This window comes from Cuculus canorus, chromosome 1 (assembly GCF_017976375.1).
Source record: "Cuculus canorus isolate bCucCan1 chromosome 1, bCucCan1.pri, whole genome shotgun sequence".
In the NCBI taxonomy this organism is placed as follows: domain Eukaryota; kingdom Metazoa; phylum Chordata; class Aves; order Cuculiformes; family Cuculidae; genus Cuculus; species Cuculus canorus.
In genome coordinates, this window is record NC_071401.1 from 193154447 (window position 1) to 193172264 (window position 17818).

Genomic DNA, 17818 nt, shown 5'->3' on the forward strand with positions numbered 1-17818 from the left:
CGCGCTGCGCCCGACAGACAGTAAACAAGAGGCTCAGGGACACGTGTACCCGCGGTGCTGGGCAGCCCCGCGGCGGGTGCTGTGCGGCCCGCGCTGCCCTGGCGGCTCCCGCGGCTTCTCGGGGCGGCGTGGCGCTGGCTCCCGGCATCCGCGCGCAAACGGCGGCCCGGTCCCAGGGTGCCGCCTGCCCCGGCCATCCCCGCGGTCTTTCGTCATTTACGACCGCTAATAACGCGGTGACAGAACGGCCCCGCTCCCGTTTCCCCGAATCAAGGCTGCGGGGGTGAAAGGCGGTGGCCAAAGGTCAGGGATGAGTCAGCAGCCGCCCTCGCCCGGCCTCTCCCCTGGTTTTCTTTACATTAACAACACGGTGGTAGTGGCTGAAGTCCCAAATGCGAGGTGGTGTGAGAAGAAAAATCATGCTTTGTTTTTAAATCTCTGCGGGTTTTCCTGTCTGCCGGAGTCTGCCAGGCTTTCCCGTACATTTAATGCCAAAATAACAACCTGGTGTCTTTGAGATCACTTCTGGGTTGCTGACAGAGAAATGAGCCTACAGGTACTATGAGATTTGCCTACTTGAGTAACTCTGGGGTATTGCGGAGATGAGAATGGACTCCTGATGTCCCCAGGCCACATACTCAGTCGGAAATCTATGACTGTGAATGATTCAGGCTGGATATCAGAAAAATTTTTACAGAAAAGGTCATTGGGCACTGGCAGAGGCTGCCCAGGGAGGTGGTTGGGTCACCATCCCTGAAGGTATTTAAAAGATGGGTAGACGATGTCATCAGGGACATGGTTTAGTGGTTGATAGGAACGGTTGGACTCGATGATCCAAGAGGTCTTTAACAACTTGGTGATTCCATGATTTTATGATTCTGTGTGATACAAGAAAAATGCATGTACAATTAAGAAATAATCAATAGTGTTTTAGAAACTCATGGACAGTGTCCTGATTTTGCAGTTGTTGGGATTTTTCCAAGAAAAGCATTTCTTCTTTATCCTGTTTTCAACATCATCTCAATCACATGAACGTGTCCTAACTCTTGTATCGAAGCTTTCCTTGCAATTTGTATCTACGACAGTTTGCACTTTCAGGCAAACTAATACAGTGTGCAAGAAAATCAGCAAAATAAAATTGAGTATTGCAATATAAACAGAAGTAGTTCTGTATTTAGAGCCCTGCGTAAGCTTTGTGGCCAATGAAACATGCTGTTAGTGGCCACTAGAGGGGATGCTGCTTTTATCATTTCCACAGGTCTGCAAGGGTAATGCAATTGAAAAGGAAAAAAAATAAATCACACTCCCTGAAATTGTACTTGGCATCAGAACACACTCAGTATGTGGATGTCATTGGCACATCAGCTTATAATATGGCTTCTCCAAAAAGTTTTGCCTGTTAGTAAACTCATGACCATCTGTAGGAACTGTTTGAAGAGAGACATTACTTTCAAAAACATGCAGTATGTGCTGCAGTGTGAATTGGAGATTATTACTTTTTATATGTATGTGTGCAAGTTTAGCTTGAAAAAGAAAAAGCAGACAAATCAGTGCCGTGGAATTTAATGAAGAGCCTTCTGTGCTTAATCATATAACAAACCATCCCTTTGCAGATCATATTCCTAGTCTGAAAACACAGGAGTTATTTGAACAAATGCCTCCAGGAGAAAATCTGAAAATTAAGGTTGAGATTCATTGGTTAAGTGACTAGACAGCTTATTATAATAGCAACCATCTAATCCACAAGCTCAGATTTTTCCTGTATTTAGAATTAAGGCTTTTCCTAAGTAGCTGATACATCTCGATATAAGGAAGCTTTCTTGGCATCCTTTCTCTGAAATACATTTATTAATAAATTGAAAACTGGTAAACCAGGAATCATCTTACACCACTTCACAATAAAATTAACTTTAAAGCTGTGTTCATTCCTCCCCTTCCCCTATCTCTTTTGATCTCCCTTATTCATATAAGCAGCCCTTAGGCTCTTTGGAGAGGGACCCAGGCTTCTATAGTTTTTAATGAATTTTACTGTAGACCCTGCATTTCCAGATCAAGGCTTGGCAGAAGACCTGGGTATGCAGACATCTCCATCCTGCAGATGGGCTGCTCTGCTTGTGTACAGCCACTTGCAAGGTAAAACTCACAGTTTACTCTTCTGAAAGCTCTGTCTGCTGCAGTGTGGAAGGCGGAGAGCACAGAGGCTGGATTAAGCAGCAACAGAAGATAAGAAATCCTGTCTCGAGCCCCATCAGATTCTACAGAAAAAACCTGTTGGCCTAAAGGTTTGTACCTTGTTATAGACCACATTTCCACTCAACTATATACTTTTCCTCCCCAAAACTACGGCTTTTTTCCCAAGCTAAGTGTTGAATATGTTTAAAATCATAGAATCATAGAATCACAGAATCATAGAATAGTTTGGGTTAAATATTATCTAGTTCCAACAACCTTGCCATGGGCAGGGATGTCCCACTAGATCAGGCTGCCCAAGGCCACATCCAACCTGGCCTTGAATACCTCCAGGGATGGGGCAGCCACAGCTTCCCTTGGCAACCTGTGCCAGTGTCTCACTGCCCTCATGGTGAAGAAATTCTTCCTAAGGTCTAGTCTAAATCTGGCCCTGTCCAGCTTATACCCGTTCTCCCTCTTCCTATCCTCACAAGCCTTTATGAATAGCCCCTCTCCAGCTTTCCTGTAGGCCCCCTTCAGGTACTGGAAGGTTGTTATAAGATCTCCTCTGAGCCTTCTCTTTTCCAGGCAGAACAACCCCAACACTTTCAGCTTGTCCTTGTATGGAAGGTGCTCCAGCCCTCTGATCATCTTTGTAGCCCTCCTCTGGACCCGTTCTAACAGCTCCATATCCTTCTTACATTGAGGATTCCAGAACTGGACACAGTATTCCAGATGAGGTCTCACAAGAGAGGAATAGCGGGGCAGAATCGCTTCTCTCGCTCTGCTGGCCATACTTCTTTTGATGCAGCCCAGAATACAGTTGGCCTTCTGGGCTGCAAGCGCACATTGCTGGCTCATGTCGAGCTTCTCATCGACCATTTGCTGTGAAGATTCACAATTCCTAAAAAACCTAAGCACAAGTGTTAGGTGTGAAGCTTAGTCCTTTGAGATCCACTGGCCCAGGTTCCAGATACAGACAAGAATTAGAACCTCGACATCACACTCACCATCTACAATATACTCAAAAAGCATGAAAATATGAATCCTACCTAGGACTGAGAAGAAAATTTTGTAAAGATGAGTGTCTGAATTGTTTTGAGATTCTACAAATAGAAATGTAACAGCTTCCTTATTTTCAAATCTACATTTTCTCCTTTGCGTACAATAAGTTAACCTTTGCTCAGGGAGGATGTAAGAGAAAATGAGTATAAGGACAGGTAGTCCAAGCAGTAGAGGGCAGCAGGACACATAAAACTGCATCAAAACTTACTAACCCCCTTGGTCAAGTCAAATGTGTATCTTCTAAATTTCAGAATTAAGATTATGTCAATGCCACGCTGCTTGCTCTGTATGCCTAGTCTCTAATTAAAGCATTACCCCCCTTCACACACCCTACCTCAACCTTACTCCATGCCCAAAATGAATGGGTGCTCAGAGAATGAATCAATGCTGCGTAACGCAGACAGTGTTGGTAGCTTTGCTGATTCAGTTGCTTCTGCTGTTGTAAGAGAGGTAAAAAATAAGGTGGAGGGTTGGGAAGTGTTTATTTTGAGTTCTTGACACATTACAGATGGCTACTAAAGAACACAAGATAAGCAAGAGAGACGACACAAACAGAAAAGAAAGATTTAGATAAATTTTCATCCTAGCTATATACCATTTAAAATTGCCAGCCACAAAGTTAAGAAACCACAAGGTAAATTTGAAAAATGTGTAATACTAATTGTCAAAGTCATATTAGTAAAATATATATTATGTATTGGATTTATGCCTATCTTTACTTTTAATCTTTATTGTCCAAAGCGCATGCCTTGTCCTGCCCTTAGGACACAGCTCCCGCTGCTGACTCTCTGAAAAACAGAATATCATTATTTTAATTCTGCTACAGGAGCTTTCACATCCACGTGTAGACTTCCACCCTCCTAAATACTCCCCAGACATCAAAGCAGCTTTGCTCAACAGAGCTTCCACTTCCACCCAATGCAGCAGCCTTTGTTCTGCAGCCATTCTGCTAGACCCTCTCACATCAGTTTTATTCTTTCACAATGATTTCGGTATGTCCTAAAGCTATATGTACTCATTCCCTCTTCTAGCTAACTGCAAGGGTGGTTGCCCCCCTCTACGTCCTAATGATAGCTCTGGCCGTGCCCACCCCTACATTTCGCCTCTTTACTCTTCTCACAGAGGACGCTGTTGGGAATGCAGAGCAGAGGAACAGAGGACTTGCTGCGCCCAGGAAAGATCTTTTTTCCTTGAGTGCCAGAAGGGAAAATTCACTTATCTCCTGCAGTGGTTCAAGTTGGGGAAAACCAAATAACAGGCCAGAGATTTTTATTTATTTTTTTATTCAAAAAAAAGGTCAGGAATTAATGAGAAATGTATTTCATGTCATTATGGCGCAGATTTCAGTTTTGGCTAAACTTTTATCACCTACAAAGATAGCCCAAGACAAAAACTGGCAATAGTATCAGGAAAAAAAGACCTGACATATCAGAAAACAAACCAGAAGAATGATAATTAGAAAACTCTATCCCAGCTCAAAGTCTGCAAAAGAACAAGTCAAGAAGAGACTACAGGTAACCTGTAGGTTCCCCCTATGCTGGTTGGTAAATTAAAATTTCAGGGAGTGTTCCTGGGCACTGGAATAAAATAATCTTTTTTTTTTTTCTTTTTCTTTTTCTTTTGAACGGCCCTGGCATAGTTTTTTATTGGGCCAATAGCAAATGATTTTCGGATATGGCTGGGGAGCTACCATACGCCAAGGACTACAATAGAGCTGGGGAGGGGCTCTTTATCAGGGAGTGCAGGGATAGGATGAGGTGTAATGGTTTTAAACTGAAAGAGGAGAGATGTAGATTAGATATTAGGAAGAAATATTTTACTGTGAGGTGAGGCACTGGCACAGGCTGCCCAGAGAAGTTGTGGCTGCCCCATCCCTGGAGGTGTTCAAGGCGAGGTTGGATGGGGCTTTGAGCAACCTGATCCAGAGGAAGATGTCCCTGCCCATGACAGGGGGGTTGGAACTGAGTGATCTTTAAGGTCTCTTCTAACCAAACCATTCCATGATTCTGTGACTCTATGATGAGAATTCTCAGTTGGCCATCTGCATATGGCCACCCCATATGGAAAGATACTGGAAAACAATATAAATGTTGGTTATTCAATACCTCTGCACTAGCAAATAGTCTCAGGCACATAAAATTTTCTGTAATGGATACAACCATACAAACGCAGCCACAATATAAAGGTATAGTGGAGCTAAGGTTGCTTAAGATAGTCACACCTTCTGACTCCACAAGGACAAAGCAACAAAGAGAGAAAGAAGATATAGCTGGGTGATATGTTGGATGGCTTTTTCCAAATCAGACATTTATCGGAACTGAGTTTCCAGCATCTTCAGAAATGTTGGGGAGCAGGTCCCAGAGGCTCATTCACTGCCAGGGAATTAGTCTTCTACAGGGAGACCTGCACAGAGCATTATCCTTTCCTAAAACTTGATAGCTGCTCAGCTGAAATAATTCAGTATGTTCAAAGAAGAGAGAACAAAGTAGTCATACCACGCCATGATGCTATTTTTAGGCTGTCCTAATTTAATTTACGTCAGTATGAAAAAGTTGAGTCAGCTCATACTGGCACAATGGCCTTGTATAACCTATTGTTAGAGTTTTTCACATGGTTTTGGCTGGACACAGTTTCTTTTACATGACAGTTTGGCGTTTGTCTCTTCCTTGTTTTCCCATACATACAGATACCTCTACCAGTGCTAAGGAAGGTACAACTCTATCCATGGGTATTCACACAGCCGTCACAACACCATTACTGCACTCCAGCTCAGCTTGATTTGCCATCATAGCAGGGACAGGGATGGGACAAAGGGGATGAGAGAGTCACTGCCCAGTCAACCAGACCTCTGCGTCTGTCATGTGTTGGGGAGCCAACATGATGAACATCACAAGTGGGTAAATTTGAAAACTTCAAAGGAGAGCTTGCTAATATGTTTAACTCTTTACACAACAGTATCACAATGGTGAAAAAATATACATAAATCTCACCCAGCCTTCTAGCCAGAATCCTCCAACCTGACTGACAGTATCGCAAAGGTGCAAATATGTATTGCCCAGCCTGTCAGAATAATTAATATAGCAATTTCGAAAGGATAAATAATATCCAGCTTGCTAAATGCACAGTAAGTAACATAGCAATGAAGCAAGGGTAATTAATAATTACCCAGCTTGCTACGTTCTGAATCACTTTAAATTCAACGATGTTGCAAAGGCAATAAATTTAGCCTAGCTTGTTAAATTAGAGACTCCCCTTTACATCCCTTTAAACAGTTATAAAAGACTGCAGAGACTTGTACAAACAATTCAATTGTATTAAGAATAACAGCTCATGACTTAATAAGGTTCGATAGTAGCTGCGGAGAAGGTACTGTTTGCAAAAATACATTGAACGGCCCTGTTTATGACTCAACACTTGAACGTGCATAAGCGTGCAACAAGCCATGATAGGTGAGGAGCAATAACAATCAGATGCAAGTAAAGATAACATGTAGATAGGCTTAGAGAACAGAGAGATACTAATAATTAACTTGATGTTAATTAGCTTGATGTTAAGATGTGTATTTGGCATGGATAACACAAGTGCTTACCCCAGTGGAATCTGGGGTTGGGGGGAAGGGTTTTGGGATCCAGCCTGTTGGCTGATCCCAGAAGTTTTGGTCACATTTTCCCCTCCTCACACCCACGATGAAATTGGGTGTGGGGAGATGGGATTCAGCCTGTTGGCTGATCCCTAGAGCTTCAGTGACATTTTTCTTTTCTTTGTGCATGCCCACCCCCAGAACTTTCCTTTCATCTACACTTTTTATAGTAAGCTTGAGTGAATGTGGTCACAATATCAAGTGCTGACTGGTGGAAAATTTGATTGTGTTTTAATATTATAATGATATTACAGTGATGAGCACAGGTCATCTATTGGCTGAGTCGTCAGAGCAGCAGCTGCATCCATCATCTTAGAAAATAATTAGGCTCTTGTCCTTGGAAGGGCCTTGCCAGTCGCAGGAGTTGACTACGCCTACTTCCAGATGTCTCATCCCCAACTTACTGATACTGATGTGCCCTTGATACATTCCTTTCTGTTGAAGGCCTTGTACTCAGCCCATGGCAAGGAAGGGGGAAAGTGGTAGGGAAGAGAGTGGTGCAGGAATGAAGGACGAGACGGACTCCAGTGAGGTGGTAAATGGAGACCTTTATTGCTCTTAGCGAGCTCCTCATATACGCAGTGTTATGTTGCATCTAAAACTTGGCATCAATTGATTGGTTACAAACAACTGTTCACGCGTATAAGTTTATACTACTATTTGTTAGTTGCTACTGTCCACGTGTCTAGATCAGACAGTTACTTGCTTAATTAGCTTTGCATATTTTACATACTCTTCCCATAAGTTATCATGATTTCTACTTTTCTAACTTACACCTCCCTCTCAGCTTCTGGGCATACAGCCATAGCTTACTGTTGCTATCCGTTGTTTCTTACTGCACTGTTCATGGTCCTTCAAGGGCATCTTGGCCTTCATTAATATAAAATGTTTCTACAGAGTGGGGGGAAGCACCCAGGTCCATTACTCCCCACATCCATCCCCATTTCCATACTTAGCTATTATTCCTGCATGCAGCCTAATTCCCAACAGCATCCAACTACGGACCCAGCCAGTCACTCCACTTGCCTTACATACTCCTACTGTCACTGGCTGTCCATCTGGCTGTCAGAATAAAGATAATTTAGAGTGAAAGAAAGAAATGGGGTGAAGGAAGAGATAATGTTAAAATGTAATCTTTCTAGGATATTAAAAGCCTGAAGAAAACTATCCAGATCCCCTTTGGTCCACGAAGAGAGGGTGTCCAGCCTGTTAAGCATCTCTGAGCCAAAAAGTAGATTAAGAACTTGGAAACAGTCTTGGTATATATCCAAAGGTAATCCAACTCTCAGAATTATTTGTAAATGATTCTGAATTTTCTAAGACAGTCAACAGCACAGATCTATACATATTCAGCATCCAAAGAGGCAATGCCTCCCATAGAAAACTACAATAATACTTATTTGAGGACTACAGACACAGGAAAGTATCTTAGAAACTCCAAAAAAACCCCACACACCTATAATCATCACATGTATGTATGGATAAAAAGAGCTTTGAACTAGCATAAAGACTTTAGCAAGAGTGTGTAAGAACGTCCATGCTGTAGCAAACTGACTTTCAGCAGAACACTTTGTTTAGCAAAAGCTATCATATGCAGCAAGCATCTTAAAAAAGAGGACTAGGAATCTGATGTGCCAGGTCTGTGTAGGATGACCAGCAGATATTGATTTTGCACATCTGGTAAATCTTGATATTGAGAAACAATAACACTTGGCATGGAAAGTGTGTCATAAACTACAAAATGACAGAAATCATGATGTACCTGATCCCAGAATCACATTACAGAAAGCTTAAAGCACCAAACATTTAAAACAAAGCAGAACAAGCCCACCAAATCCAAACCCGCCATTCCAGCAAGGACCAGGACAGTCTTTACTAAATACAAAAGACAAAATGAGGAAAAAAGATGAGTGGCAGTGTTTTTGGCTGTAGATGGTTTCACAATGCTCTTCACTGCTTTACGCCGGAACTTCCACAATCAGTCACTTCCTGACCTCAAGCAGGAGATCCAGAAGGGAATTATTTCAGAAGGGTTTCTTCCAGATGAATTTGAATGAAATGTCATGAAGATCAAACAAATGACATTTAAAAAGCGATGGCATCAGCATGAGGACCAAGGAAGCCTGCTTTCCTCAAGGTTTGTGTCTTGTGATTGACTGAGGGCTGCGGTTGATTTTTTTTCCCATGGTTGAAGCATTTGTAAACATTTGCTGCCATGTGGAATCTCTTTTGCTTAGTAACGTGAGCTCAGGAATGCCCTTCTCGTACAGGATGTCTCTCAGGCTTTTCTCTCCTCACTCAGTGGGGTATATTTTCAAATTCATTGGAGCATTTATTTATTTATTTTTTCATCTTTAAGACTTTGCCATCTGCCAAATTCAATTAAATCTTCTGCAGAATTATAAACCGCTGGTGAAGTTGGGGCGAGAGTAAAGAAACTAACATGTACACGCCAAGTAACTGCCAAAGTCCTGTTCCTTTCGTGACCTGACTACAAACAAGAATGATGAAAATCTTAAATAACAGAAGCATCAGGTAATCTAAGTATGAACACAGACATTCTTATAAGGTAAGCCTGACATAGTATTGTTTAAAATCATTAGAACTATTTAACTTGTTTTAAAAGGTGATTACAAATCAGTGACTAGATATGATTTGCTTTCTACCATGAACACTTGCGACATTTGTGACATGAAAATGGGCGTGTTGAAAGGGTACATATGAATGGATTCAGAGGACATCCCAAATCCTATCATACCTCATCTGGAGTATTGTGTCCAATTCTGGAATCCTCAACATAAGAAGGATATGGAACTGTTGGAACAGGTCCAGAGGAGGGCTACAAGGATGATCAGAGGGCTGGAGCACCTTCTGTATGAGGACAGGCTGAGAGAGTTGAGGCTGTTCAGCCTGGAGAAGACTCCGAGGAGATATTATAGTCATCTTCCAGTACCTGAAAGGGGCTACAGGAAAGCTGGGGAGGGACTGTTCACAAAGGCTTGTAGGTATAGGATGAGGGGCAATGGGTATAAACTGGAGAGGGCCAGATTTAGACTAGACGTAAAGAAGAATTTCTTCACCATGAGAGTGGTGAGACACTGGCACAGGTTGCCCAGGGAAGCTGTGAATGCCCTATCCCTGGAGGTGTTCAAGGCCAGGTTGGATGGGACCTTTGGCAGCCTGGTCTGGTGGGAAGTGTCCCTGCCCATGGCAGGGGTGTTAGAACTAGATGATCTTCGAGGTCCCTTCGAACCCAAACTATTCTATGATTCTATGAAGGATATAATGATTTGGACGAAACTTTCAAAGTGATAGTTTATTGCTGTTAGTTACCTCCCCATAATTCACCAACAAAGAAAATTCCAGAATACTAGTTCCCAAGAGCAACACAATAAAACTGCTGCAACATGAAACTGTACTTTGAGACTCAGAAAATCCGAAGTCTCTAATTATCTTAAATTTATCACTCCACAGCTTTTTCCCACCTAAAAAAATTACAAGCAAACCATCAAGAGTAGCTATGACAATTACCGAACCAGCATGTCATCTATTCTGAGTAGACAGATGATCCTCATACCATCATTTATGAAAATCACATGAAAGTGTTAAGAATTATGAATGTTTTAATAAATTAATATAAATAGGTCATTTGTGACTATATGATAATGGAATTAAAACACGACAATATCAACAGACTTAGATTTTTATATATAAAAGTGTTGTTTATTGTAAGGAAACTTTAAATATAACCAACAATATTGAAAATATCATGACTGGCATTTATGGCCTTGGTTGTGGTTTGCTGCCATACAAGTAATTTATAGCATTTTTCTTAATCACATCAAGCTAGTGCAAAATATAGATAGCTTTTAGAGATTAAGCATACAGAATGACAAGAGTGTAGATTTTGGTTACCTGATATTTCCTTCTAGTATAACAGGCTTCTCTTTTTTTTCCACAAATCAAAAGTACAAAGGCAAGTTATCATATGTGCAATTATTCATACCAAGTTTCTAGGTAAAAAAAAAGACATCTGTAAATTTTGCTCAGATTGTATTTTTGTAGGAATCTGATTTATAATTTATACCATCCTGTATGATATAAATTATGTATTGTTATCATATTATATAATCATAATTTCATATACAGGTATGATTATATAAATTGTCAGAACATATCACTAAATATAGGATAATTATTACATCAACATACACAAATATGTGGCATTAGAAAAGTCATTATCGAAGAAGGAAAGATGTTATAATTCAGGTGTTTGAGACAGGACACAAGCAGCCTTTCCTTGTAGTATCAGACAGTATCTGGCAGTTCTTGTAGTCTCATTGTGGCAGAACTACTGCCAATTACCATTATGTGCACTAGCTTTCCACGTAAATCAACAGATAGGCCAGTAAGCAGCACTAAAATTGGGCTGTGCCTGAAATTTCCAGTCACAGACCCCGGTAAGCAATGAGCCTTGTGCTCCCAATTAAGATGTTATTCTCTCTTCTCAGTCTCAGGAGGTATCCCATGCTATTGCGGCTAAAGAGATACTATTTTATGATGACCTACAGGTTTCTGAAAGCAGGACAAGTTAGTTCGGACGATGACGTACTTTCCACGCTTGTTCAAAGCTTTTAAAGTATTGATCTGTCAAATTAAAAATATTTTTGTACTTCCTGATAAGGATTTTTCAAGTACAAGCTTAGTTTAGCATGGCTTTTGACATCAATCACTTCAGTAATTGAATCTGGTCTTCGATAGCTAAGATTAGACTGCAAGAAGAGAGATATACAGAGATCATTTCATTTGAAATAGGTAAAAGATTTAACAGATAAAAAAGGTGAGATCTAAAAAAAAATTAACTACAGAACAAGCCTAGAGAAGACAAAATGCATAAATATAAAACAAGGGAGAAGGAAAACAATACAGGTTTTGTATGATTAGGCAGAACATGACAATGACCTATACCTTTGCTTTTAAAGTACTAAGGTCAATTTGTCGGTTGTCCTCACTCTGGACTGTACAGAATACATGTAACTAATAAAAAAATGCAGTTTATTGCAAAAATATACAAGTCCTCTAAATTGCATAAGATATTACAGTTTCGTGCTGAAACATGACATATTAAACAATGAGGACTTTAAACCAAATTACAAAATGTTAAAAATCAGATTTGGGTCATGAGTGTTACACAAAATGCATTATCATGCTTTATCTTACAATTAGTCTTGTGATTCATTACTTCTGTGATAAATGCAACATAAAATCATGACAACTGTAATAGTCTGAAAGTAATATCTACTGTATATCTTCTGTATTAATACATATAAACACTTTGTGTGCACTAATACTTTCAACATACCACATTCAAACTAACAGTCTTTCCAGAAAAGTTGCAACCTTTTCAAAGAGCAGAAGCTGGTTTAAGTTCATCATGTGGGTTTTTTTTTGAAATCTACTCTTTAAGGAAATGCTGTGTTAAAGGACTTCATTTTCAAAGGTGCTGTGCTACTGTGGGTCTTCTTGATGCCAGCTGGAACCATCAGTGCTATGCACTTTTAAAAATCAAGCCCACAATTTACTGGATTCCTAATTTGTTTACTAGTATTTCCACTGTAATAAGTCAAAACAAAATACCCCCAAACCCAGTCTTAAAATCACAGAAAATGCTTGGCATCTATAGGAAAAGAGACAATTTCTCAGTGGACTAACCACTACTGTGCTATATTCCATAACAGATCTTGTTGCTCCAATGTTTAGTTCATGCACTGGGATCAGCAATGTCCATGTTTGTTCCAAACAGAGCAACTAGCTGTTCCTCATAGTTTGCAATGTTTCTTTTCAGAATTTCCATACAAGGTCCCAAGAGCCTTTCAAATGCCTGCACATCCATAACTAAGATAAAAGGGGAGAGAAAGAGAAAGAATATAAAGTGCTCGTCAGTTGCAGACACTAATCTTGGTGTTTATGACATTCCAAAGTAAAATTTTTAATTATAACAGAACAGATGCTACTGACACATATACTTTGTTTGCACAGAAGAGAACCATTTACCGTAGCAAAACCAAGATCAACCAACACATTGCTGTCTTGAAACTTCATACATAAACTTAGAATTTGTTGTGTTTCTTATTTTGAAAATATTTTTATATTAAGATTAATGTGACCCAAGAGCTGCTGAAGAAGTCTGGAGGGGCCTGGGTTCCTCCACAGAATACAGTTTTAAGACCCTTGAGATTTCGAAAAAACACATTCTTTGCTACTGTTGTTGGTTGGTCTAACTTCACCTGTTTCCTTGCTATTTTTACTTGTTTCCACTCGCAGTGGCAATTGTAATAGACACTTTTTTCCCAGTAAGCATACGAAAAGTTGGAGATAGTAATTCACGTGCAATGTCAGTGCGTAACCAACCACAATATTTTCTTTACTTGATCACATAATTTTATCTTCTGTAGTTCTACCCAATAGTCCAGGGACAAAACTTCATACCTTGACCAACTACCAATCTGGTTGCCTGTAGTCTCTAGGCTTGCTGAGAGAAGTTCAAGATCTCTCCTATTTGGGAAGTGCCGGAGATCTTAGCAAGTCACCCCTACTGGGTAATGACACTCATCCTCATCACTACCTCTTATTCTTTCTGCTTTGTCATCTGTCATCTTTCATCTTTATTGCTTGACCATCTCTCTACGCTTGGAGACAAGGATTTTTAAAAATAATGCCTTTATAAGTAAGTGAGAAGCTTTTTGGTTACTGGCTTGCTAATCAAGCTGTCATTCCAGAATGCCAAACCTGTCTTTATAGTTTATACAGTTTTTCCATAATTAGATACAAATGTTTAGGAGCTAAACATTAGACCATGAAAAGCAATGGATGCAAAGGGCTGTCTATAAGCACAAGTCCTAAGGTCTTTGTTTTTCCTGTGTCTGAGGCTGTGGTGTGACGGAATGATTAAATTAACAGCTGGTGAAGACTAAAAATTTGTTAAAGTTCAAGTCATGGTGATAAAACATGACAGGATTTTTATCACAGTTATTTCTTAGATGAGAGTCAGCCTACTGAGAAAAGAAATACTTTACCTTTCTGCAGAGTATTAGACATTTATCTGGTAGCTATAAATGGTTTGCAGTAACACTCTCCTATACTGTCCCAAAATAATTTTTACTTCCATGCTATTAATGCTGGATAATTTGTGCTTAATTCCAGTTATCAATTACAAACAATTACTGCAGATAAATAATGCAAACAGGAACTCAAAGCAATTGATAAGGTACCTAAACAGTCTTATTTGGGTAAATGTAAATAAGTCATAGCATTACATAATAATAGAGCTGTTTAGATTGGAAGAGACTTTCAAGATCATCAAGTCTGACCACTAACCTAACACTGCCAACACCACCACTAAAACACATCCCTAAGCACCACAACTACATGTCTTTTAAATACCTCAAGGGATAGTGACTCCACCATTTCTGTGGGCAGCCTGCTCGGATGCCTGATGATTCTTTTGCTGAAGAAATTTTTCCTAATATCTAATCTAAACGTCCCCTAGCACAACTTGAGGTCATTTCCCCTTGTCCTACTGCTTGTTGCTTGGGAGAAGGGACATACATCCACCTTGCGACAATCTCCTTTCAGGAGTATGTAGAGAGCAATAAGGTCTCCCCTCAGCCTCTTTTTCTCCAGACTAAACAGACTCAGATCCCTCAGCTACTCCTCAATAAGACTTGTTGTCCAGACCCTTCACCAGCTTTGTTGTCCTTCTCTGGACACTCCAGCACCTCAATGTCTTTCTTGCAGTGAATAGCCCAAAACTGCACACAATGTTCAGGTGTGGCCTCACCAGTGTCAAGTACAGGGAGACAATCACTTCCCTGGTCCTGCTGGCCACCCATGTTATTTCTGATACAAGCCTCTTCCTCTTCCTTTGTCACTAAGTTTCCCCCTTGCCCCATCCAATAAAGGATGGAGATTCCCATTTGACCTCCTTCTGCTGCTAATGTATTTACAGAAACATTTTGAATTGCCTTTTATGGCAGTAGCCAGACTAGCTTCTAGATGGGCTTTGGCCCTTCTTATTTTCTCCCTGCATAACGTCGTGACATCTTTGTAGCCCTCCTCTGTTGCCTGCCCCTCCTTCTGAAGGTTATAAACTCTCCTTTTTTTTCCTGAGTTCCAGCCAGAGCTCTCTGTTTAGCTAGACCAGTCTACTTGCCTGCCAGCTCATCTTTTGGTATACGGGGACAGCCTGCTCCTACGCCTTTAAGATCTCCTTCTTGAAGAATGTCCAGCCTTCCTGGGCGCCCTTGCCCTTCACGGCTGCCTCCCAAGGGATTCTGTCAACCAGGCTCCTAAATGGGCCAAAGTCTGCCCTCTGGAAATGCACAGTGGCAGTTCTGCTGACCCCTTTCTTACCACTCTGAGAATTGAAAACTCTTTATTTGGTGAGCACTATGCCTAAGATGGCCTGCAACTATCACATCACCCACAAATCTTTCTCTGTTCGGAAACAACAGGTCCATCAGAGTGCCTTCTCTAGTTGGCTTACTACTTGGCCTGCATCTTCGCTGCCGCATGGATGTCCATCCCCTTCCTCCACAGAGACGTCAGACCAAAGGACCTGACTAACACACCATCCCTCAAATATTGGTGAGCTGCCCTGGGCTTATCTCCATCAAGCCTTGATTTATCCCTTTCCCACTTCAAATCTGGTTTAAAGCTCTTCAACGAGCTTTAAGTCTTGTATGCAGGAGAAAAACAGGGTTCATAACCAGATACGTCGTGTATAACTTTATATTATTAAAATATAAATATTCATCAAACAGTACCTAAACATTTGACAGTGCCAAGAGCAAATGCAGAAGCGGCTCGTGGTTTGTTAGTTACAAGAGCAAGTTCTCCAAAATACTGTCCTCTTGAGCATCGCGCTATTTCAACTGCTCCATTCTCTTCTACATCTTGTTTACCCTGAAATATCAGGTAAAATAAGAAAGAGAAAGGAAGGGAGAGAATGAGAGACAGGTTTACAGAACTCAGCAAAATCAGTACCAACAGTAGCATTACTGTTTAACACTTAGAATACATAAAGATTTTAAACAAAATTAAATTCTGTGTTTTAGGGCTGTTTACCTTCCTTGTCATTATAATCCTTACTTCTCCCGATTCCACAATGAAGAAAGAATCAGCCGAGTCACCCTGTAGAATTAAAAAATAAAGTGAGTAAAGGAAATGTGAAATTTCCTTTTTAGTTTCACAGTAACATTAAAATATTTGCAGCCAGTGCCTTGAAGCTAATCTTTTTGATGCCTGATGCAAAATAAATCACTTTTAATGTGAAAACCTTACTCAAAGCACATAATAATTAAAACATCTATACAGAACTGAGAGTGAGATCTTTTCCTAAAAAGACATAGCTGATTGTGCGTTATAGAAAAAGCAGAGAAAAAAATATTATGGAATATTTTAGGATCTTTATTCCTGTTTCTCCACCTTTGTATTCCTTCTAAATTATTTCCCTTATGGAGTTTCCAGTATAAAAAGCCTCTAACCTGATATCCAGGAGCTATTTTAGGGCAAGAAGGTCTCAGCTGGCTACCCTGAATACTTCTACATTCTTCTTCAAAAGATTATCATATTTTTAACAACAAAACCAAGGTAAGTCTTCAGTGCTCAAACTGCAAGCAATCATTCTTTTATATATCTTTAACTTTTAACTACACTAAAAATGTTGACTACTTAATTCATAACAACTAAGAGGGATGTTTTTCAAAGTGCCATAAGTGAAAAATTAGCTTCTGGAACAAAATAATTACCTCTCTCACGTGCAGTGTTTTTATTTCATTTGACTGAGAAAAACATAGTTTAAAAGTATGTATTATCTATAGATAACATGATACTTGAAAGAAAAAAAAAACCTAAAAATAAACTGTACCTGAGCAATTATTTGTTCTCCATCTTTGTACACTTTGGTGCCAATCACATCAACCACTTTTAAACGCTCAGATACCTTCATTTAAAACAAGAAAATGTAAGAAATAGTTGGTTAGCATTACAATGTTATATTTAGAAAAACCTTTCTTTTAAAAAAATACTTTCAGAAAAGCATCCATGTAAAATACAGCTGTTAAATGAAAATATTTTTAAATTCCCTAAGTCATTGTTTAATTTTATTGGCTAATATCTAATAAAATAAAGCTTAAGAAAATGAAGATAAAAGTAAAAAAAAAAAAATTATTAACAATAAGCTCTTTATCCTGAAAATTTAGGAATATCAAAAACATAGCCTTTCACTAAAACAAAAGTATGAAAAATTTTATTCTGGAGAAAAATCTTCATTCCAAATTTAAACTCTGCAAAAGCAGAATCTTATCAGGTACCTCTGACACAGCCATTAAAATAACGCAGTAGAAATCTTACTTCTAAAGATTTAAGGAATGGCAATGACTCAATAAAACTTTCATACATTCTTCTCTTTTTGGCATTATTTTTTACAATGATTCTTCGGAATGTTACCCTGTCCTGTAAACACAAAGAGAAGAAAGTTTATTAACAAAAAATACACTTGTTTTTAGAAAGGGCTGCATATGTTCAAATTACCCAAGTTTATTACTTGGGTAACTTACTTTATTATTATATATTATATATTATATATTATATATTATATATTATATATTATATATTATATATTATATTATTATATATTATCTATAATTATCTATTACCTATTATCTACTATCTATTAGATATTAGATGATAGATAATAGATAATTATAGATAATATATAATAATATAATATATAATATATAATTTATTATCTATAATTATCTATTATCTATCATCTAATATCTAATAGATAATAGATAATTATATATTATAATATAATATATATATATACACTTATATTATAAATATTACTTTATTACCCAAGTTTATTATTACCAAGTCAAT

The 17818-nt window shown here is 39.2% G+C and overlaps 1 protein-coding gene across 1 annotated transcript in view; it reads right to left on the reverse strand.

Annotated features, from left to right (window-relative positions):
* Positions 1–7441: 7441 nt before the first annotated feature.
* PRKAR2B (protein kinase cAMP-dependent type II regulatory subunit beta) overlaps positions 7442–17818 on the reverse strand; it is a 94347-nt gene continuing 83970 nt past the window's right edge. Inside the window, exons 7-11 of the mRNA XM_054050221.1 lie at positions 17288–17389; positions 16803–16877; positions 16001–16066; positions 15700–15838; positions 7442–12769 (exon numbers count right to left, since the gene is read on the reverse strand). Of these exons, the coding sequence (XP_053906196.1) occupies positions 12636–12769; positions 15700–15838; positions 16001–16066; positions 16803–16877; positions 17288–17389 (516 nt within the window). The 3' untranslated portion in view covers positions 7442–12635. The remainder of the gene's footprint in view (positions 12770–15699; positions 15839–16000; positions 16067–16802; positions 16878–17287; positions 17390–17818) is intronic.